Consider the following 23,311-nt stretch of genomic DNA (forward strand, 5'->3'; position numbering starts at 1 on the left):
CGACAGAATCGACAGCTCGTTCACTAATCGTTCCGCTTAACCCGCGCTCGTTTAGTCGTTCTCATCGCTTTTACGGCGAATGTGAATACTGAACGATTTCTCGTATGGGTGAGCCGACGATGCGTAAACAGTCTGCGAACTTTGATCGGACCCAGGCTGACAACAGAGAAAAACAACACAGATACACACTGATTAAAAAAAATTAACTATTCAAACAACATCTGATATAAACCACGCGGCGACCATCCGTAAACTCTGCGGCACACGTATCAGTACAGCGGCGAGGGAAGCCCACACAAACGGCACTGTATTTGGCAGCGGCTACATCCGTTTAGCATAAATGGCGCTCGCCACATTGTAAACTAGGCGCAAAGTGCATGCAAAAAAAAAAAAACGTAAAAAGCAATCAAGTGCAACAGGTAAAAATGCAAAAATTTTTTTTCTTTTTTTTTTAAATGGGGCCCCTGCCATGATGGCAGCTTATAGCCCCCCAACAATGACAGCCCCCATCACTAATACATGGGTCTCAATAGCTGCACCCTGCTGCTGTGGGACTACAAGTCCCAGCAGGCCATGCTGCAATTTGTAGTTCCACAGTGGATGATTGCAGCATGAGGGTCTTGCATTTCCACCTGAAGAACCCAGGTTAGAACAATGCCTAGCAACAGCAGCATGACCCACACCCACACACTGTCATCTGCACTGACGCCCGGCAGGCACACATTATGTCGCAGCGTGGTCACACAGCACACAGGCAAGACGAGGAAGAAGAATGGATACTGTACCAGCGCACACTGAGCCGCACAATGACAGGAGGAAGGAAAAACAGAGCAGGGAACTGGCAGGTGAGAGGGCGGAAGTGACGTCACCCAGTCCTACCTGCGAGGCTTCACTAAGGGCGGACGTGTGCGAAGAGGTTCACTCAGCAGGTAGACAGCTTCAGCGTTGCCGGGCTCCACAGGAAGTGACGTCAGGTACGGGCGGAAGCTCTTTTACGTTAGGGTTCGCAAGTACTGGCATGAAAAAGCTAGTCATGCAATAAAATTGCTAATAAATGGCCTGTAAGCCAAGATAAACTTGTGGAGAAATGAGGTAATGGTTCCACCCTTTGTGTCAAGCCAGGAAGGAAAAGTATTGCAAGATTTTTTTTTCCTGTGCACATAGTTTAGTTCCCTTTTTTTGCAGAGAATGATAGTAATTGCAGAGTTTCTTCATATCTGCCTTTCAGAAAGATATTAGCCAATCCGTAACAATGTTAAAGGGGTATTCTGAAGAGTCACGGTGGAAGTTTTACGCTTCACAAGGTGATAACGTAATATAATGTTATAATGAGATATTCCTTTACCTGTGCCCCGCCCCCACTATTCCTTTACCTGTGCCCCGACCCCCACCCCAACTTAGTTCTCCAATTGTTACGTCCTGTACGCTCCGCTGTTTTACTGGTTAGGCTTGCGCTGCGCCTTCCGATTCTGTAATGACACAGTTTGTACAGTGTCATCAGTAACTGGAATGGGGCATTGTGGGAGATGTATATTTTGCACTTCCTGACGACCATTTTTAATTAAATTTGGAAATCTGAAGCTGACCGGAAAGCGGAGGTGGCGCAGGTCAGCAGAAAAGGTACTGAAGTTCAGTTTGATGATGGACATCTGGAATAATGGAAATAAATCTAAACTTTAGGGAAAGTTAGAAAATTTTACCAAGTTTCTGGAATAGCCCTTTAAAAATGTGGTGGTAAAATAATATTCATGTAGCAACATGCAGGCAATTTAGAGGACAGGTAAACTATGAAGGACAGTTATTTCGGCAGCCACGCCAGAGAACATAGTGGTGTTCCATCGGTCAGTATAAGGACAGCTTGTGCAGATATAAGTGTGACGAACGTATTAAAGGGGTTGTCCCGCGGCAGCAAGTGGGTCTATACACTTCTGTATGGCCATATTAATGCACTTTGTAATGTACATTGTGCATTAATTATGAGCCATACAGAAGTTATAAGAAGTTATTCACTTACCTGTTCCGTTGCTAGCGTCCTCGTCTCCATGGTGCCGTCTAATCTTCAGCGTCTAATCGCCAGATTAGACGCGCTTGCGCAGTCCGGACTTCTTCTCTTCTGAATGGGGCCGCTCGTGCCGGAGAGCGGCTCCTTGTAGCTCCGCCCCGTCACGTGCCGATTCCAGCCAATCAGGAGGCTGGAATCGGCAATGGACCGCACAGAAGACCTGCGGTCCACCGAGGGAGAAGATCCCGGCGGCCATCTTCACCAGGTAAGTAAGAAGTCACCGGAGCGCGGGGATTCAGGTAAGCACTGTGCGGTTTTCTTGTTTAACCCCTGCATCGGGTTTGTCTCGCGCCGAACGGGGGGGCTATTGAAAAAAAAAAAACCCGTTTCGGCGCGGGACAACCCCTTTAAGACGAACAAGCCTCGTAATACATTTGTCGTATCTGGCGGCACCTTCATGCATCAGACTAAGGCCGCCTGCAGACGGGCGGGTCAGATCCGGCTGTGAGGATTCTCGCCGCAGGACCCGACTCGAGCACCTGCAGAGAGCAGCACGTACTCACCCGCGGCCCCGGCTGTCTGATGTGCCGGCTTGCCGGGCAGCCGGCGCGTGCGCAGACCGGAGCCGGCGACCGAGCAGTGAAGTTTCTGTGCGGGGCTCTGTGAGCCCCGCAGAGAAACGGGGTATGCCGCGGTTTGTTTGCCGCATGAGATTTCATGCGGACAAACCGCGGCCATCTGCCTAGGATTGCGTTTGCTAACGCAATCCTATGGCAGCTTCCAAGGGCGGAAATACCACGTGAAATCCCGCTGCGGAATTTCCGCCCGACTGCAGGCGGCCTAAGATCTACAGCAGCTATGAGCTGGTATAGGTTTTGGTTATAATTTATGCCATTTTCTGCATAACTATGATGAGCTGTGTACCTCACGGCCCCTAATCCTAAGCCCCACCCACTATTTGAAAAAGTGTCGGGAGCCCGTAGTGAACCTGCAAATAGTGACAATATTTGCACTTGCGCCAAAATTGCAACATTTTGACACCAGAATCCTGGTGCAAGCGTGTTAAAGCAACCCTCCGGTTCCAGACAGACTAAGCTGGCCGCACCACGTCTCTATGTACCTAAAAGACTACTGGTGCATTAGCAATCACATGAGCAGCACTGGCCAATCACATGTAATGTCTTACATTTAGGGCCCCTTTCCACTGGCGAGGAAATCGCGCATTTTTTGTACGATGCAAGAGTGAGTGAAAACGCATGATTATGAAACCAATGAATTTCAATGGTTTCACTTTCATTTGCGATGTTTTCACTCCAGCGATGCCGCGTGAGAAAAAAATTGCAGCATGCCCATTCTTTTTGCGATATCGCTCATTGTTTCCAATGGGGCGGGCGGCATTGAAAACAATGGGAGAGGATCACTATCCCCTGTTGCGGCTGTGACAGCTGCAGCAAGGGATTCCTTGGATGTGAAACCCCCAGATGTGACAGCATCCAGGGGCTTCACCTTGTTGTCAGTGGGGTCGGTGGCAGCAGTGCCGAACGCATTGAAAACATAGGGAGAAGATCGCGTTTCCCTGCCACTGCTGTGAGAGCTGTGGCAGAGGATTCCTTCATCCCCGCGGAGAGTCCCCTCATCACTGAACACTGTGACAGCAGCAGGGTGTTCAGTGATGAGGGGATGACAGCTATCTGTGTATATACAGGGGTAGATGTCAATCACTCATAGGACCGCCTATTTGACTATTCAGCTCAGAATAAGCAGATATATAAATGAATGAAAGACAAGTTTTATAAATCTTTCCCCATAAAACTATATATCAATCTGCTCAGCTCCTGCTGCTCTATAACATCAGGCCTACAGTCCGGACACCATATTCAAGCTGACAGACTCCCTTTAAGGCTAGAGCTACATGACAACCTTGGCCACATAATATTAAGATCACAGTTCTAAATCACAACTCATAAGTGTCATGAAACTGCAACACAATAGTGCCAAAAATACAACCTGCTGGAATTCAACGCGACCACAATCGGTTTATTAGTTGTGCAATGTTGCAGTTTTAATGATACGAGGATAGAGATGAGCGAATATACTCGTTTCGAGTAATTACTCGATCGAGCGCCGCGATTTTTGAGTACTTCCGTACTCGGGTGAAAAGATTCGGGGGACGGGGGGGAGGCGTGGCAGAGCGGGGGGTAGCAGCGGGGAACAGGGGGGAGCCCTCTCTCTCTCCCTCTCCCCCCCCCCCACTCACCCACGGCGCCCCCCGAATCTTTTCATCCGAGTTCGGAAGTACTCGAAAATCGTGGCGCTCGGGCGAAAAAGGGGCGTGGCCGAGTAGGCTCGCTCATCTCTATAAGTGGATGCTGCTTCTTTTCACAACAAAGGAACTGCTACAAAAGAAATGCCCTATTATTCATTAAAGTCGCTCCAAAGCTGATAACGGTGTTCTGACATCACTGTATATTGAATCCTAGAATGGTAGAGTTGGAAGGGACGTCCAGGGTCATCGGGTCCAACCCCCTGCTCAGTGCAGGATTCACTAAATCATCCCAGACAGATGTCTGTCCAGCCTCTGTTTGAAGACTTCCATTGAAGGAGAACTCACCACCTCCCGTGGTAACCTGTTCCACTCATTGATCACCCTCACTATCAGAACGTTTTTTCTAATATCTAATCTGTGTCCCCTTTCTTTCAGTTTCATCCCATTGCTTCTAGTCTTTCCTTGAAATAATGTGTCTTTAGACATAGAATTAGAAAAAATATATATCAATACTTGTATTCTGTAACTGTGTGTCATTTAGATCAAACACTGTATTCTTGAAATAACACTGTTTTTTAACACTACTAGTATAAAATTTTGAATGACCTTGAGAAGCTCCGACTTCTGGAATTCTTAGACATCGAACACTTTCGTTAGACTAACGGGGTTTGTTTTTAATTAAAACAGAAATTCGTGTAGCTCCCAATAATAAATAAAAATAAAACTGACAAACTGGAAATGGCCTTTTCTTAGAATACATAACAATTAGAGATGAGCGAGCGTACTCGGAAAAGCACTACTCGCTCGAGTAATTTGCTTTATCCGAGTATCGCTGTGCTCGTCCCTGAAGATTCGGGTGCCGGCACGGAGCGGGGAGCTGCAGGGGAGAGCGGGGAGGAACGGAGGGGAGATCTTTCTCTCCCTCTCTCCCCTGCTCCCCGCTGCGACTCACCTGTCAGCCGCAGCGGCACCCGAATCTTCAGGGACGAGCACAGCGATACTCGGATAAAGCAAATTACTCGAGCGAGTAGTGCTTCTCCGAGTACGCTCGCTCATCTCTAATAACAATTAATTTTAATAAACAAAATTTCTTGAGTTTTCTACTAACAATATGTATTTCATTACCTAACCTTACATGGCAATACGCCCAGAAAGCCATATGTGATGTTTTGACATATTTATGTAAATTGACGTCAGTCTACAAAGCTATTTTGGAAAATGCAGGTGTCACATCTTTGAAAGTTCTAATAAACTACTTGTAGTTTATTCCCAACCTCTTCTCCATAATGCTAATTAAAAACTTGCAGATGTGAATCATATGTTATGGGAAATTACAATATTGTGTAAGTCATTGCATTCTCTGTGTAAATTCATTAGCTTGTTTACTAATAAGGAAAAGACTATAAATAGTCCTCTCCATTACATTAAAATCTCTGTGGGAGTTTCGTAGTGCCTCCTCATACAGGTGTTAGCTGTATGCAGAATGGTCCTGGACAGATGAGCGGGCTAAGTGGTAAAGGCCCTTTTACACGGGCGATCGTTTTTGCGATAATCGTTGCATGTAAATTTGCTCCCATTGTGCACTTTTCGTGCACTGCTAGCTGATCGTTAATTTTAGTCTAACCTAAAAATCGTCCTTCACTCTTATCAGCAGTTCTCCACGGGATGTGCTGATAGCATTGTTTTCCCATGGAGAACAAAGGATCTGAGCACAGATAATAGCCCTCACGCTATTAACTGCATTCACTGAACACTTCATTTGCACACTTAATTGCTTTTAAGTAGCTGAGTAGCTACTTAAAAGTTTATGCAAAATGATCGCTCAAAGCTGTCACTCAAACTGTCCTTTGAGCTATCATCGGCCCGTGTAAATGGGCCTTTAGTAATTTATCTGCTTTGACATGCAGAAGCCAGTAATTGGTTACAGAGGTCATAGGTAAATATGACTTTTCATTACTGGAACCAAGGAGACTTTGGTATTTGTAAAGAGTGCACCTGCTGTACCGTTGAGACACCTTCACATCCATCTACCCAAATAAAATAAAAAAAACATTTTTTGTCTTGTGCCCCTTTTTATTGGCCAAAAATTAGATACATGACAAAAAGGTGAGCAAAGCAAAATAGATATTCGGCACATCCAAGTAGATGTGCAGAGAACTAGAGATGAGCGAGCGTACTCGTTAAGGCAAATTACTCGAGCGAGTATTGCCATTTTCGAGTACATGCCTGCTAGCCCGAAAAGATTCCAGGGGCGGCGGGGGAGAGCAGGGGGAGATCTCTCTCTCCCCCCGCTCCCTCCTGCTCATTCCCGCAACTCACCGCTCACCCCCGCCAGCCCCCAAATCTTTTCGGGCAAGCAGGCACGTACTCGAAAATACCAATACTCGCTCGAGTAATTTGCCTTAACGAGTACGCTCGCTCATCTCTACAGAGAACCTTTAATTTTATTTGGATGTGCCAGATATCTGTTTTACTTTGTTACTCATCTACACTGTTTGCCAAAAGTGCTCCATGCACCCAGCAGTATGGGAATTGGGTGTTGTTATTTAAGCTCTTCTAGCAGTACCAGCATTTCATTTCTTCTTTGTGGAGTTGTATGACAATAAATGGAGCCCAGCTACACTGTGGCACTGCATTCCAGGAACCAGGGCCCACTGGATCCCAACTTCTTAATGCAGGCAATTCTGCCCAGCTTGGAAGTCCACCATCAAAGTACCAGCCATACAAACCTGATGTGGCTGACCCCCAGGCCAATCCTCTGATCAATCTTCATGGCTACATGAGCCAAAACCATGCTTGGAGGCTACTACACAACTTATATGCCCCCTTTTCACAAACACAAGTGAGTCCTGTGCCATGTAGCTAGAACACTGACTGTGACCACTGTTCCACATGCAATTAGTACGGCATCATTGCAAAACAAAACTATCATATTTCTTGCATCAATCCCCCAAAGTACATTGCTGCAACATTCTGAATATTGCATACAAACAGGGTTGGACAGGTGTTGTCTTGCTGTTTTGACTTGTAAATAGACAGTACCATCATTTTACCTACTCTGCCTGTTTTATTCTCAGTTGCTCCCCACTCCTTTCTAAACCCACCAACATTTTTCCCCCATTTTTCCTGCCACACTACCTCCAATTCTTGAAAGTGAGAAGAATACTTCACTTTTCGGCCCCTTAAACTGTGAGTATACAACGTGTGGCCTGGGGGTTACATGCCCAAGATACTTTTCTGTACTGCCCCAACCATCTGGTCACATACATGCTTGTCTGTGAAGGGTAAGTACTAATGGTGCACCAACTGGTCATCTCAGGGATCCTCATGGAGTAAATGAGGAGTAGAGGTGGCCATGCATGTGTGTGGCCATCTTTATTGTAGGCTTACTCCTATCCTCATCCTAGGGCCACTTATTGCGCATTTCTTAAATAGCTGCCTGTATCTTACGAGGTAGATTAAATCCAACCTGTCACATCGAACATGCAGTCCTATCTGTGAGCAATATGGTGTACAGAAGGAGCGCCTGAGCAGATTGATAGATGGGTTTATGGGAAATAGTACGGTACAACGTATATTCATTGAAATACTTCTTTCTATTCTTAGGAGTCCATTGGGTGGTCTTAGTCAGTCATTGGCAGTTATCTCTGTTTGCACAGTCATACGGGGAAGGCTGTTAATCCTGATTAGGACTGCCCATAAGACTTCCAATAACATAAACAAGAGGGATTTCAATGCATAGAATATAAATTTATTGTGAGCCCATTGCCTGCAAAGAATGTTTTATTTTTATTCTCGGAAAACCCCTTTGACATCTACTAGCCAGAGAGGAGAGCGGCTACAAAGAGAGTCTCTTGTCCCGGAGGACCAAGAACATCTGTGTATTACATGTACAGTTTATTGATTTCAACTGGGTAATTCTCTATTCCCCCTGTCGGGGGCACTTTAGACACAGCATTTATGCTTCCGTTCTGGGATAGGCAAATGCTCATGACATCAATGAGTCCAATGCACACAGCAGGGAAAGTCACTAGACTTGTGCTTGAAATCGCATGACACAAGGGAGCTGTAGACGTCAATCAATTGACAGTAGGCAGGCTTAGGGAGGAAGCTTGGACAAGTGCCGAAAACTGGCCATCAGAAGGTTTAGTCCTGATTTGCAGATAGAAGCTTCTGAGAATTATACAGATATACCAAAAGGTATGGATGGGACTGGTCCTCATTCTCCCCATCTATGGATAGGATTCATAGAGGTGGTGGTGGTGGTGGGGGGGGGGGGGGTAGGTTATAAGACTTTCTTAACTATGCCGTTGATTAAAATAGCCCAAAATTGGATCCCTTTAAGCTGGGAAAACTCCAGAAACTCAAACTTCTGTATGATATATTTAGCCCTTCATATAAGCTGATTACGCTCCCAGAATCCTTCACGTCAGATCAGCTCTATTTATAGGGCTGCATCCTAAATCCCTTGCAGATTGTACAGCTATGTTTTCTAATGGACGAAAGGTGTCTCCTACTCTTCCTTAGAAGGTAGGTAACATCTTAAGAAATCTGTAAACTTTAATTACCACAAAGCACAGACTCGCTATAAATATTCTAGAGCACTTAATACTAATTGCAAATAATTTAATTATTTTAATAACATTTATAGAAAAATGTAGAGAGAAAAGGCAACAGAGCTGTATATTTAAAAGATTTTTTAAAATTTGATTTAATACAAATCCTATATATAACCATGACTGGAAGGAGGTGGGGCGTTGGACATTTGTAAATTTGTAAATAGTTTTATGACTTGAAATTCCTATTAATTTTATATCAATTTTTTTGCTGTGAACATTTAGAAAAAACCTAAGGAAATGCATTGTATGTATTATAAATATCGAATAGCATTCCTTATATAATCAAGCCTGTATGACTTATTATATGAGGTACAATGTTTACATTTTTCTTAAGCTGAATTTATTTCATTTTTATGAATATTCATAGTTAATAATTTATTGTATGGCAGTTTTTATAGAAAATATGAAAGAAACTAACAAACTAAAGACACCTATTTATTTAAACCTTTTTCAGAGACTTGTTCGTACAACATTCTATATATGACTGTTAGAACTACGAATGTTACATACTGCTAAGAAGCGTAATTACTTTAATATCTCTGTTATTTGGAGAAGATGGAAAAGAATCAAAAGACAAAATACCTATATAATGTAAACTATTTTTAAAGAGGTTTTCAGTAATCTTCCTTATATAATGATGATATAGCGTGACATATTACCTGCATGTTTAATTTTTATTCAAAAAAAGTTATTTAAAACATTTGCAAATCATATTTAATCATTTCAAAAATGCAGTGAAATCTAATTCATTTTATTACATGTGGAGATAAACACATTTTTGTTTTTTTTTGCCTGTATCATGAAATGGTTTCTAGTTTGACAGTCATTAGAATGCAATCAAGAATTATAACTTCTCGCATTTGAAGTTCACTTTTTGCACATTTTTGAAAATAAGACAAATCATTTTTACCTTATATTTTATGGACTAGTAAATCTGCAAATCAGAAAATCTGGTAAAACTAGGCAAAGCAGCTCTCACATATCTACGTCAATATTAAAGAAGTTTCCTGGGACTTTAAAACTGTTTATTTGAGTTAAAAATGTAAAAATTGCCTGGCAGTCTACCTACCTTACTGTTCGGTTCTGGTCCCATATTTCCCCCAACATTCCAGTTGTTGCTCCATGTCTGCTATTATGATACTCAGTGTAACTACACATCAGTGGTGACAACAATTACATAGCCTATTTTGTTGTCACCATGCCTGCACACAGGCCCACTTATGATGAATATGAACAGAATTGATAGGGTACACTGGCATAACTATAGGGGATGCAGGGGATGCAGTTGCACCCGGGCCCAGGAGCCTTAGAGGGCCCATAAGGCCTCTCCTCCCCATATAAGGAGCCCAGTACTATGAATACAGCACTATAGTTGGGGGCCCTGTTACAGGTTTTGCATTGGGGCCCAGGAGCTTCAGGTTCCGCCTCTGATAGGGTACATATAATTGCATGGTTAATTCATACATTCATTACATTTTGAGTAGGGAAATTTTTAAGATGTGGCAAACCAGGCCTAGGGCACACACCTCCTAATGGGTGCTCAGGAGCAATCTAAATCTAGCATTAAAGGGGTTGTCCCGCGAAACAAAGTGGGTCTATACACTTCTGTATGGCCATATTAATGCACTTTGTAATGTACATCGTGCATTAAATATGAGCCAAACAGAAGTTATTCACTTACCTGCTCCGTTGCTAGCGTCCTCGTTTCCATGGAGCCGTCTAATTTTCAGCGTCTAATCGCCAAATTAGACGCGCTTGCGCAGTCCGGGTCTTCTTCTTTTCTCAATGGGGCTCAGTGTAGCTCCGTGTAGCTCCGCCCCGTCACGTGCCGATTCCAGCCAATCAGGAGGCTGGAATCGGCAATGGACCGCACAGAAGCCCTGCGGTCCACCGAGGGAGAAGATCCCGGCGGCCATCTTCAGCAGGTAAGTAAGAAGTCACCGGAGCGCGGGGATTCAGGTAAGCGCTGTCCGGTGTTCTTGTTTAACCCCTGCATCGGGGTTGTCTCGCGCCGAACAGGGGGGGCTGTTGAAAAAAAAAAACCCGTTTCGGCTTGGGACAACCCCTTTAATCCCCTCACTGCCCTTTTTTTTTTTTTTAAACCATGGCAAAAAGGATTTTTAAAAAGTAACAAAACTTCCCATGTGAATGCAGCCAAAAAGGCTTATTCCAGCCTTTAAGAAAACTTTTCAAACCTTGCACGGACTGATGCTGCCTTACATCTTTATTTTGTTGGATTGCTTTTGTGGACTAGGGATCCGGTCCTGTAGAGGCGTGCATCTAAGATTTATCTACCCTGCCTAATTTTGGTTTATCGGTGAGTGCTGCTGACTTCCTTCTCTTTTTCACTGAACACATACTGAGACTTCTTTCTGAAAGTCGCGACCATCTGATACATTGGATTCCAATGCATTTGTTCAGATGGGCGATTTGCCGGTGTGTAAAATCGGCCGGCTGGAAAAGATAGGACTTATCTTTTGCCGGAATATACCAGCTCTTCCCATAGGCTCCTGTGAGAGCTGACAGGGAAGGGGCAGAGAGTTTAGCAGCGGCTTGCGTACCTAAAATCCCTCCCCCTCTCCTTCCAGGCAGCTCCCATAGGCTTTTATGGGAGCTTCTATTGCCACTATCAGCCAGCAAAAGGAGGGCGAGAGACCTTAGCAGCTCTATGGTCTCTCCCCCCAGTTCACGGGATTCCGGGCTGTGGCGTATATACGCCGCAACCCGGCAGTGTGAACGTGCGAGAAAGCGGAAGATTTAGCTGCGATTTTGTCGCGGCTTTCTCCCGTTCATGCAATTTTTGGCTGCGATGCGGTTGGCCAAAATCGCAACGTCCATGTGAAAGAGGCCTGAATCACGGGTGGTCTGAATGCTGAGACCCCACCTGTTATTCGATTGAGGGATCCCAGTTCTCCTTTCATCCACAACCACATGACTAGTTGGGGAGGATCTAGACCAGGGCCCATGTTCGAGCTATGCTGAGGTGTTCCAGTGGTTGGATGACCATATCACCTATCCAGTGAATAGGTAATATATGTTTCTAACCGGAATACCCCTTTAAATACAATAAGTAAAGCTTAATTACATAGATTCCTTTTCATATAATTACTCTGTTTTTTGCATTATGTTTATATGTATAATTATTGGCATTAGCTCGTACAGCCAGCCTTGCAATACCAGGCGAAAGTGTTAGTAATTGGTCTGTCCAGAATGATATTTTTTCCGCATTGTGTGTATAATTAGAAAGGTATTTAGATAATTGCCAGCACTGAAAGTGGATTGAAGACTTTTCAAGATTAACAAACTAATGAAGTCATTACAGGAATTAGACCTTTAACAGCTTTACAATAATATGCCGAATACACTCATCGTTAGTAGAATATTAAGTAATTACCATCTAATCTGATTCATTAACCATGTCGGTTTATGTACACTGCATGTAAAGGAATACAGATTACTCTTAATTCTCTATAGTATCTATTAGTTTGTGTGGAGAGCTTCTACAAAAAGCATCTTTTGTTCTAGAGGACCTGCCATGTCCCTTAAAGGGGTTGTGCAAACTTTAACACTTATCTCCTACCCAACTGTCTGATCGATGAGGGTCCAGCTGATCAGAAGAATGGATGTCCTAACGTACCCCTGAATGAATGGAGCATTGAGGTTCTAGTGGGAATCCTGTGATTGGGTTAGTTTAGGGGAAAATCATCAAAAAAAGAAAGGGGATTGCCTAAAGAATAGGACCCATGCACAGTCCTCACCGGGCATCATATGTTTGCCTTGTTGCTCTACCACCTAGCTTGCAGAAGTGTCTCTCCATGCCCAATGCCAGATTAGGTTGGAGATCTTAAGTGAAGGTACACTTTACATTGATGGTCAGATTGTGGATCTGTAATATGGAGCCCATAACCTGCTATGTGCCATAATGCCCCTCCATGTTTCTCAGATTTATACCAAGGCACACTAAGCTGTTAAAGATTTAAAAATGAAGCCTCTAACCAATGTTGCTTTATTAGTGGAACACGCTGCTTCAACATACAATGGCACATGCCTATTGGTCCATATTACATGTCCGTAGGGACTTACTGCGCTGCTGTTTAGGGTCTGTGCACATAACAATGCCATACGAACAGTGATTTTGCTTGCAAATCTTTTTTAGGGAAGGCAGTAGAGAAGGATAATACAAAAAGTTGGAGGAATTCGTAAACAATGACATTGTACCTATTTTATAGGAAAAATTCTGTTCATGTAATAGGCTATGGTTGTAATAATGAAAATTCATAAAAAATGTCCCCGGCCCCCTCAAAGTTATTTAAAAGCTCAACAACAAATATTAGATCATTTGTGAAGGTATTAAGAAATTGTTAAAACCGGCAGCTCTCGGGGTCTCCGCGTCCGCACCACCGGTCCTATCACCCGAGCTGATCGGGTGCGGCGCAGGGGAGCTCCGGTCTTGGTGACCTCCCTGGGCCGTCGGGGTCCCGGACACTGGCTCTGGGCGCGTGCTTCTGGGCTCAGGGGGCGGCGCCTGGGTGGTCAGTTGCTGGTGATGCGGCGATGCAGTCCACGTTGCCATGACATCCTGACTACCAGCATCTGCACTTGCTGCGGGATGTCTGGGATCTGCACTCTCTGCCTTTTGCCTGGGTCTGGCTGCTGGCAGGCTCCCTGCCCCAATCAGGTCCTGGGGCGGGAGTTCTGACAGCATTTAAACGTGCCTGTTTCTCTCCAGCATTGCCATTTTATGTTTGTCTCCAGGCTACACCCGCATATTTCTGATCTGATTTCCCATTGTGACCCTCTGCTTTTGGACCTGACTTCGACCTCGCCTAATCTCTGGTATCCCGTATTCTCCTGTTGCCGACCCGGACTTCCTGACTTGCCTCGGTGTCTGTTTGTCTTGGTATTTGTTTGTAAGTCTGACCCCCTGCCCCGCTTCCCTAGTGAGAATAGGGACCGTCGCCCAGTTGTCGCCCCTGGGCCTAGCCCATGGGGGAAAGTAGGTAGGGACAGGGGTTGCGGGTAGCTTTTAGGGACTTCCAGTACCCAAACCCCAGTACCCGGACAGAAATCTTTTCAACACTTTATTATCTTTTTTGGAGGGAAAACAGCATATCAACCAAGATGGTCACAATTTGAGCTCCCAGGTGCAAATTTGCTTGTGTATACAGCAGTATAAGAAAGGGAGACATCAATGTATACTTAGGTTGTTTTGCCTTGTAGGACTTGGAGAAACACCCTAATCCGTATACCATCTAAAATGAACCTCATATAGTCAGGACCATCCTCTCACTCTAATAGACTCAGCCCAGCTACGTATTACTTGATCGCCTAATCATTTGAATGGCTGGGATGAAACAATCCTTTCAAAGGAATGGTAATGGCTGCTTTATTGTTAGTCACCCAGTTTTTATATAAATATTGTAGGAATAAATCAGAAGGCTAAATGATATATAATTACAATTTGAAGGGGGAGCTGTTAATATTTGGAATTTACTGATACAGTTAGGGCCAGAAATATTTGGACAGTGACACAAGTTTTGTTATTTTAGCTGTTTACAAAAACATGTTCAGAAATACAATTATATATATAATATGGGCTGAAAGTGCACACTTCCAGCTGCAATATGAGAGTTTCCACATCCAAATCGGAGAAAGGGTTTAGGAATCATAGCTCTGTAATGCATAGCCTCCTCTTTTTCAAGGGACCAAAAGTAATTGGACAATGGACTCTAAGGGCTGCAATTAACTCAGAAGGCGTCTCCCTCGTTAACCTGTAATCAATTAAGTAGTTACAAGGTCTGGGGTTGATTCCAGGTGTGTGGTTTTGGATTTGGAAGCTGTTGCTGTGACCAGACAACATGCGGTCAAAGGAACTCTCAATTGAGGTGAAGCAGAACATCCTGAGGCTGAAAAAAAAGAAAAAATCCATCAGAGAGATAGCAGACATGCTTGGAGTAGCAAAATCAACAGTCGGGTACATTCTGAGAAAAAAGGAATTCACTGGTGAGCTTGGGAACTCAAAAAGGCCTGGGCGTCCACGGAAGACAACGGTGGTGGATGATTGCCGCATACTTTCTTTGGTGAAGAAGAACCCATTCACAACATCAACTGAAGTCCAGAACACTCTCAGGGAAGTAGGTGTATCTGTCTCTAAGTCAACAGTAAAGAGAAGACTCCATGAAAGTAAATACAAAGGGTTCACATCTAGATGCAAACCATCAATTCCAAAAATAGACAGGCCAGAGTTAAATTTGCCGAAAAACACCTCAAGAAGCCAGCCCAGTTCTCGAAAAGTATTCTATGGACAGATGAGACAAAGATCAACCTGTACCAGAATGATGGGAAGAAAAAAGTTTGGAGAAGAAAGGGAACGGCACATGATCCAAGGCACACCACATCCTCTGTAAAACATGGTGGAGGCAACGTGATGGCATGGGCATGCATGGCTTTCAATGGCACTGGGTCACTTGTGTTTATTGATGACATAACAGCAGACAAGAGTAGCCGGATGAATTCTGAAGTGTACCGGGATATACTTTCAGCCCAGATTCAGCCAAATGCTGCAAAGTTGATCGGACGGCGCTTCACAGTACAGATGGACAATGACCCCAAGCATACAGCCAAAGCTACCCAGGAGTTCATGAGTGCAAAAAAGTGGAACATTCTGCAATGGCCAAGTCAATCACCAGATCTTAACCCGATTGAGCATGCATTTCACTTGCTCAAATCCAGACTTCAGACGGAAAGACCCACAAACAAGCAAGACCTGAAGGCTGCGGCTGTAAAGGCCTGGCAAAGCATTAAGAAGGAGGAAACCCAGCGTTTGGTGATGTCCATGGGTTCCAGACTTAAGGCAGTGATTGCCTCCAAAGGATTCACAACAAAATATTGAAAAAAAAATATTTTGTTTGGGTTATGTTTATTTGTCCAATTACTTTTGAGCTCCTAAAATGTGGAGTGTTTGTAAAGAAATGTGTACAATTCCTACATTTTCTATCAGATATTTTTGTTCAACCCTTTAAATTAAACATTACAATCTGCACTTGAATTCTGTTGTAGAGGCTTCATTTCAAATCCAATGCGGTGGCATGCAGAGCCCAACTCGCGAACATTGTGTTACTGTCCAAATATTTCTGGCCCTAACTGTATATGTTGCATGGTGATTTTTGGGACTCGAACCCAGAATCTCTTGCACTCCGGCCAGCAGCTCTCTCTGCTGAGCCATCCAGGCCTCTGGACAAGTTATCTTGTACCTGATTAGAACTCACTATAAAAGCTTGGCCCTGCCCACCCTCCTTGCACGATTATTCTGTTGCACAGCATTGATTGATCAAGCCCCACATTTGCCTGCTCCTCTGCTATTGCTACAAGACCTCTTGATACCGACTTCTGGCTTCCCTTCTGACTACATTACTTGCCTCATCTATTTGTACTGCAAACCTAGACCTCCCATTGCTGACCTCTGGCTTCCCTTCTGACTACGCTACCTTCCTCATCCATGTGTACTGCAAACAGAGACGTCCCATTGCTGACTCCTTGCTCATCCCTGACTACTCTCCAGACCAGCGGCTATTACAATTGGGGCTACAATCCAGTGCCTAAAACCGCTACAGTGTTTCACTTGAAGCACAACTCTTATTTTGGCCCGTAATTTACGTAGAACTGTACTCCTTTCAGGAGAAAAGTGTTTATCAATGACCCATGTCATGTTTCCCACAACGGGTTTGTTGTCTGTAAGGAGGGCATAACCCGCTGGTGTGGAATTTGCATTTCTGGAGTAAGTTGGGCTTATTTATGAAAACTGTCTAAGACTGTCCTTATTGGTTCAGAAGTGCTTGGAGGTGGGCAGTAGGCAATTTCATCACTTCTATGATGACTCTGAGTTCACCAAGAACCAAGGTAGGCATCAGTATTAACTCTTGTGAAATATCATTGTCCTGAACACAAATATTGTGAAATGATTAGGTTGCACTTTGAGTGAAACACCCTGTATTTAATTCAATGTTTTGGTTTTGTAAAAACTACAACAATTTTAAAGTATTTTTTTTTCATTACAGGGTTTCACCTTGATCAGGATAATATGGCTGAATTATTTCTAGGCAAAGTGTTGTTAAAAAATAACAGTGATCTGGACGAACTGGACACAGACCGGGAGATTTGGGAAAGACTGGAAAATCGTATTCTGCTTTTGTACTTTGCTGAGTCAGGATGTTTACGTTGTCAGGAGTTTGCACCACTCTTAAAGGACTTTTTTACCAAACTGACTGATGAGTTCTACGTGAACCGATCCTGTCAGCTTGCACTGGTTTATGTGACCAGAGACCGCATTGAGGAAGAGCATGACAGCTTTATAAGGGACATGCCAAAACGGTGGTTATTGGTTCCTTTTGAGGATGAAGAGTTTAGAAGGTAAATTCTGGAGTCTACTTGACCGCTCATAGTTATAACTATCATATTGTGAACAAAGTTTAGAGAAGACATCATAAAAACTGATCTGCTAGAAAAAGGTGCTGCTGATTGTGGAAAAATTATGTTGCCTTTCTAAGCTAAGTTCATACGGGCGAGGGTGAAATCGCGTTGTGAATCATGGCCCTATATCGCCCTCGCCATCCATGTGAAAGTCCCAGGGATGCGGGGGCGTTTTCATGTGAAACCAGCCTTGCATTACTGTGGGGATGAGGGGAATCCTCGCCATGGCTGTCATAGCCACGGCAGAGGATTGCAGAATTCTCCCATTGCCTTCAATGGGGCCGGGGCTGCTGCTGCCCACCCCATTGAAAACAATGGAGTTGCAATGCAAGATCACGCAGCCAGTTAGAAGATGCCGTGATTTGTTTCATGCATAGTATCCAATCGTGCTGCCATGCAGGTAAAAACAATCGTTCATGTGTATGACCCCATTCAAAAGAATGGGGTTCATATTTGTGCGTCTCACAATGCACAAATCTTGCGCAATTTTTCTCGGCCATGTGAAGCCGGCCTTACATCCTCATTAACTAAATCCCTACTTTGGCTTCCACCATTTGGTATTACGGAATAGGAGGAAAAAATTATATTTACAACCACCTAGAGCTATAGATGAGCGAGTATACTCGCTAAAGGCAATTGCTCGAGCGAGCATTGCGACAAAAGCTGATTAATATGGTGACCTGCAATGGGGAATGACATGGCTAGACTGGTTATCTGCTGCCAAGTTTTGAGCTGAACAACTGAGTCATGTCTGACAACCTTGTTGCTAAAGACACTACCTAGTAACCATTGTTGTTGTCAGGAAGCACATCCCTAGCAATCAGTCTCTCAGATTACTCAAGGCAGACATGGACTTTGACAGGACTGGAACCATGCTTTTCTTCACCTATTTCTGTTGTAGGCCTCATGCATGAGGTATGTTGTACGGATCTGTAATATGGCATGCGTGGAATACACATTAATACACATAAAACTTAAAAAATAGAGCCCCTCCCCCCCATATGATGACATTACATATTGTTCTTACTCCAGCTTTATGCTGAAAAAAAAGAACTTGCAAACAATCTAGCAAATACATCCCCTAGTAGAGGAGTAGAAATCGGTGAAAGCAGCATAAATCAGTATCTCACAGACCGAAAGCCCACTTTTTGATAGAGAAATTACAACGTTACCTTTATTTATTCAATATAAAATATCTACAAATTGCAGCAAGGCATCACTTCTGCTGGGATCAAAGGATACATCTCACATCAATCATGGAGTCAATAGCCAGGCATATGTCTTCACACTGACACTCAGCCAGCAGCTGTATTAGCACAGTAGAAATAAAACTGAGTTCAACAGGAACAAAATAATAACATTTTGCTTCTCTGGCCGTAGCGGTTTCAGGCACTAGGGTGGAGCCACAGGTCTGGAGAGTAGTCAGATGGAAAACCAGAAGTCAGCAACAGAAGTCTTGGTATGCAGTACAATGGATGAGGCGGGTAACGTAGTCAGGAGGGAAGCCAGAAGTCTGTAATGGGTAATCACGGGTTGCAGGAGAGGAGCAGGTATAGGAGATGATGCTTGGTCAAGGCAATAGAGCACAATAATCTTGCAAGGAATGAGGGATCATGGCCAGGTTTATATAGCAAGTGCAATCAAGAAAAGAGGTGGGGTCAGGGCCAGGAGGCAGGGACTGGATAACTGAGATCAGGGAACAAAGCTGAGAGTCATGCAGGGAAATTGTCCAAAGTCTGGATAGCTCAACAGGGAGAGCTGTTGGCCGGAGTACAGGTGGTCCCAGGTTTGATTCCTGACACTGGCACTTACTATCACACAGTGATGCCCTTGATACCAACTTCAAAACACCATACTTTTACAACTGTACTCACAAATCACTTCAGTGGTTCACACAGACCATCTTTTTGTGTTCACCAGGTACAGCAACTACTGGTCTGCTAGCTGCTCCTTAAAAATCCACTGGTTTAGCTTATTAATCAACCAGCAGGTGGACTTTCCCTGTTACCTCATATGGGAGATGAACCCATCCCCCATTATGTCACAAAGTAAGGGAAAAAGGAGGGGGGTGGAACCTGCTCAGTCCCTAAAATGCCTTAGGCCTATCCCTAACAATGGTAGGACACCCACTCTGAAAAGGGCGACGCAAAGCAGGAACCTAGCCCTTTATAATCCTTTTACACCTTAAACATAAAGGCTAGGGAAATGGTGAAATACGAACTACAATGTCTCCAACAGGATAAGTTCGGAAACTGCAGATAAAGTTGCAGTCAGTGATATCCAAAAAACAAGGTCCTCATGTGGTCCAAACATTAATGCATATGACACCTCTACAATAAAGTAGTTCAAAAAAATATATCACCTACAACATAATCAGGGGACTAACAAGCCCCAAGCATTAAATCATCATGACTATTAGGCCCAATGCCCACAGCACACATGGATTCTGAGTGCAGAATCTCACACAGAATCCGCCCATGCCCGCGGCCAATGGACATTTTCTCACCTCTCCAGAGTCAGCACGGGTCTCCTCCGTCGCAGCTGGATCTTCTTTCTTTTTCACGGCGGATGCACGGGTTCCACAAATCAAATCCACCCGTGGACACTGGGCCTTACACCACTATCTAACTTGGATATCATCTATCATAATCAGGTCCAATGTGCTTGAAGCCTGTGAAATCCAGTAAAACATCTCATCGAAATATAGCCGAAGTGCATCAAGTTATGCTTAGGGTGTAATAGAGTGATTAGGGCCAGGTTCCTGCTCATAGTCGCCCTTTTTGGGGCGAGTACCCTGCTGTTAGGGATAGACTTAGGATGTATTCGGGCCCGAGCAGGTTCAATCTTTCTTCCCTCCCTCCTTTTTTTTACTTTACTTGTATGAAGTGTACTTTATATGAAATAAATAATAGTTACGTTTTTAATTCCTTTATAAAAAGTGGTCTTTCTATCTGTGAGCTCCAGCTTTGTTCTGTCAGTCATCTCCAGTGACTCACTGAAGTTTGCAGAAGCATCCAAGCATGATCAGCATATAAAACACAGCATTACAATCTGCATAATAATGGAGTCACATAATGGAGAAGAGGAATACCTGCAGCCGGGAATTATCTCTGCAATCTGACATACTGTAAATGATTATGGTTATCATTTCCTTCCGAATATTTATCCTCTCATCACACATCATTACTCGCCCTAATTCACTATAATCTGGATTCCCGCATAGGATTAACGCTGTACAGATATGGTAATTGCTCTGGTTTTATGGGATGTTGTAGGCTTAGTATTACAGGATCGTCATATGCATCGATTTCATTGTGTTAGTTATAAGGGCCGTCTGGTAACTCGTTCCTAGATGTTATAGCCATAGACCATTTCACAGCAAGTTAACTCATCAGTTAATTCTAATTATACCGCTATAGAGTATGGATCTGCTTGGATTTTCAGTTTTAAGAACATTCGTGTCTAGACGTTAGGGGGTTTTGCTTTAAATTGATGACATATTTAATTTTGCCATATTTAATGTTTTATTACAACCGTCTTCTGGGCTCCTAATGTGCCGTGATTACATATATATTGTTAGAACTGACCACATCCTGGCACGTTTAGTACATATGGCTGCTTTATAAGTGCTGTAACGCTCCTCAAGATCTTCTAAGTTGCCAGAGCATAGTCCAGCTCTGCTCTCTACTCTTTCTTCCATTCTGCCATATGTTAAACCACTCTATCCGTATCTGTGCTGTGTGCCCGATCACTCCTTCCAAGGGGTGGACAAGATCTCTTGGTGCCTATAGGTGCATCCATACGGGATGTAATATTTTGCAACGTTGCTGCGGAATATGCCCTCTTGCGGAATATTCAGCACCAAAATCTGCACTGCTAACACGCCTATTTTGATGCTGAATTGAAAATAGCATAATTCTGCATCAAAATCCACATTTCGACGTGTGTATTTTGGTGCAGAATTCTGGGAAGGCATATTCTGCAACATCGTTGCAGAATATTCCACCCTGTGTGAAAGCGCCTCAAGGCAGAGTTTTCAATGTTCACTCCCCAGTTGTGCCTGGAGTTCCGCATGATAGCTGTTCAATAGACAAATAGTCCTTTAATTGCACTTGTCAAACTAAAGCTGGCCATACACTTCAGATAAAAGTTGCCTGAAATGGCTGATTTTGGGTGACCACTGGCTGCAAAATGAATATGATCTGTCATTCATGATGGCCAATGGTAGGCTTTGGTCTACCAAAAGTCTGACCCATTCCATCAGAAAATTCCAACTGAGGAGGCCAAAATTGCAAGTGTATGGCATGACCGGTCGTATTTGGCCAATCAAGCCATTTTTTGTAAGCCATTGAGTGGTGAAATATAAAGAAATAAATCTACATACACCTCCTTTAAATATGCCCCCATTCAGCACAGGAGCCCTGTTCGCAAGCGCTCCAAACCCGGAAGAAGTTGGTAGTGATCACCTGCTGAGTTTGGAGTGGTGGTGACTAGGGCTGATATGCTGGATGAGAAGACACTTAGGCGAGTGTAGACTTATTTCTTTATTTTACTCATACGAACCATCCCGTGTGCAATTGATCGGCCGAATCATGGCTAATTGATCTCTTAGATGTATGGGCAGCTTTATGTGCCAGATAACTCCTTGCATACCACTGCTATGTTCCAGACCATGACTTCACCAGATGTTCCATGTGCCAGAACACTCCTTCCCTAGCTGTGCTACGTGCTAGAACACACCTTCCTTAACCCTATGTTCCAGACCACTCTTTCCATGGCTGTCCTGATCACAAGTTCTCTAGCCCTGCTACAGTATTTGCCTGCAATATCCCAGATCACTCCCTAAAATAAAGGAATGATACGTAAAGGCTCATTGTTGAAGAATCCAAGATTGATGTTGTTTGGTTTGATTTAATTGTTTCTAACCTTGTTTTAGGGACCTGGAAGTTCAGTTCTCAGTCTCTGAAGTACCAGTCCTGGTTGTCCTGAAGCCATCTGGAGAGATCCTCTCTCCAAATGCAGTGGATGAAGTGACTCGCCTAGGACCTCCGTGCTTCAAGAATTGGCAGGAAGTCTCTGACATCATTGACAGGAGTTTCCTTCTTCCAGAATTCTCTGACTCAACAGCTTCAAGGAGCTTTACCGACCCCATCCGTAGAATAAAGTACAAACTGGAGGAGGAGGACGATGACGACGATAAGAAGAAGAAAAAGAAGGAGCGGCCTGGAAGGGACGATGATGATGATGGAGGTGGTGGAGGAGGAACGGGTTTTTTCTGAGCAGAACTCTTCATTACATTTTATTACAAGTAGTTCATTATTATAGATCATTGGATACAGAACCAGATACTTTATAGATACTAGAGAAATCTTTTCTTCTGTTGCAGCCAATATTATATCTAATGGTTTTATATAGACTGTTATGTCGTTTGTATAGACTTTATTCAGAGAAACCAAAACTACCCTGGTAATTTGTCTCCATTTAACGCTAATCCTGGTGTATTTTTGGTGGTAGGGTTGTGTAGCTTGGCATATGGCCAAACCCGGAAAAATAAAACTTTGCTCCTCCGACATAATTTCTGGAGTTCTCTGTTGGTATTTTGATTACTCATCAGCTTTGATAGCAATGCAAAGTCTTTTGGAACTGGGAGCTTCTGTGACCATCTGTATTTTTGAGTCTGAGTTTTCTCTTTAAAGGGGTTGTCTCGCGGCAAACATCAAAATTTTACATTAGCCCATTCCCCCTGTCACCCCCCTGGCATAAAATAGCAATTTAAAGCGGTTTTTAAACCGCTTGCTACTCACCAATTCGACGAAATATGACGTTTTAAAAATCTTCTGCCTAAGATGGCCACCGGTCCTTTCCCAGGGATGCACTGTGGTTTTCTCCCATGGTGCACTGCGGTTTTCTCCCATGGTGCACCGCGGGTCTTCTCCCATGGTGCACCATGGGCTC

The 23,311-nt window shown here is 43.8% G+C and overlaps 2 protein-coding genes across 4 annotated transcripts in view; one reads left to right on the plus strand and one right to left on the minus strand.

Annotated features, from left to right (window-relative positions):
* PGLS (6-phosphogluconolactonase) overlaps positions 1 to 986 on the minus strand; it is a 23,967-nt gene extending 22,981 nt beyond the window's left edge. Inside the window, exon 1 of one of the 2 annotated variants that reach the window (XM_066593232.1) lies at positions 880 to 986. The gene's annotated coding sequence lies outside the window, so the exon portion shown is untranslated. Of the gene's footprint in view, positions 1 to 785 lie in introns of both variants that reach the window. The other variant, XM_066593231.1, reaches the window with a different exon arrangement.
* NXNL1 (nucleoredoxin like 1) lies at positions 973 to 22,919 on the plus strand. Of its 2 annotated transcripts, none has more exons than XM_066593230.1 (3): positions 973 to 1,092; positions 16,945 to 17,296; positions 22,293 to 22,919. In XM_066593230.1, exons 2-3 carry the CDS (start codon positions 16,968 to 16,970, stop codon positions 22,633 to 22,635), a joined length of 672 nt encoding a protein of 223 aa, XP_066449327.1. In that variant the 5' UTR covers positions 973 to 1,092; positions 16,945 to 16,967; the 3' UTR covers positions 22,636 to 22,919. The 2 variants fall into 2 exon arrangements, with proteins under 2 accessions (XP_066449327.1, XP_066449326.1); XM_066593229.1 differs by lacking the exon at positions 973 to 1,092 and adding an exon at positions 1,241 to 1,304.
* The last annotated feature ends 392 nt before the right edge of the window (positions 22,920 to 23,311 follow it).

Source organism: Eleutherodactylus coqui, chromosome 2, assembly GCF_035609145.1.
Source record: "Eleutherodactylus coqui strain aEleCoq1 chromosome 2, aEleCoq1.hap1, whole genome shotgun sequence".
Classification (NCBI taxonomy): domain Eukaryota; kingdom Metazoa; phylum Chordata; class Amphibia; order Anura; family Eleutherodactylidae; genus Eleutherodactylus; species Eleutherodactylus coqui.

What these genes read in the sequence shown, in the direction of transcription:
- NXNL1 (XM_066593229.1), top strand. Translation starts at nt 1,253, where the DNA reads ATGTTAAAGGGGTATTCTGAAGAGTCACGGTGGAAGTTTTACGCTTCA. An exon ending in GAAGTTTTACGCTTCACAAG is followed by an intron (nt 1,305 to 16,944) that starts GTGATAACGTAA and finishes TTTTCATTACAG; the next exon opens with GGTTTCACCTTGATCAGGAT. An exon ending in GAGGATGAAGAGTTTAGAAG is followed by an intron (nt 17,297 to 22,292) that starts GTAAATTCTGGA and finishes ACCTTGTTTTAG; the next exon opens with GGACCTGGAAGTTCAGTTCT.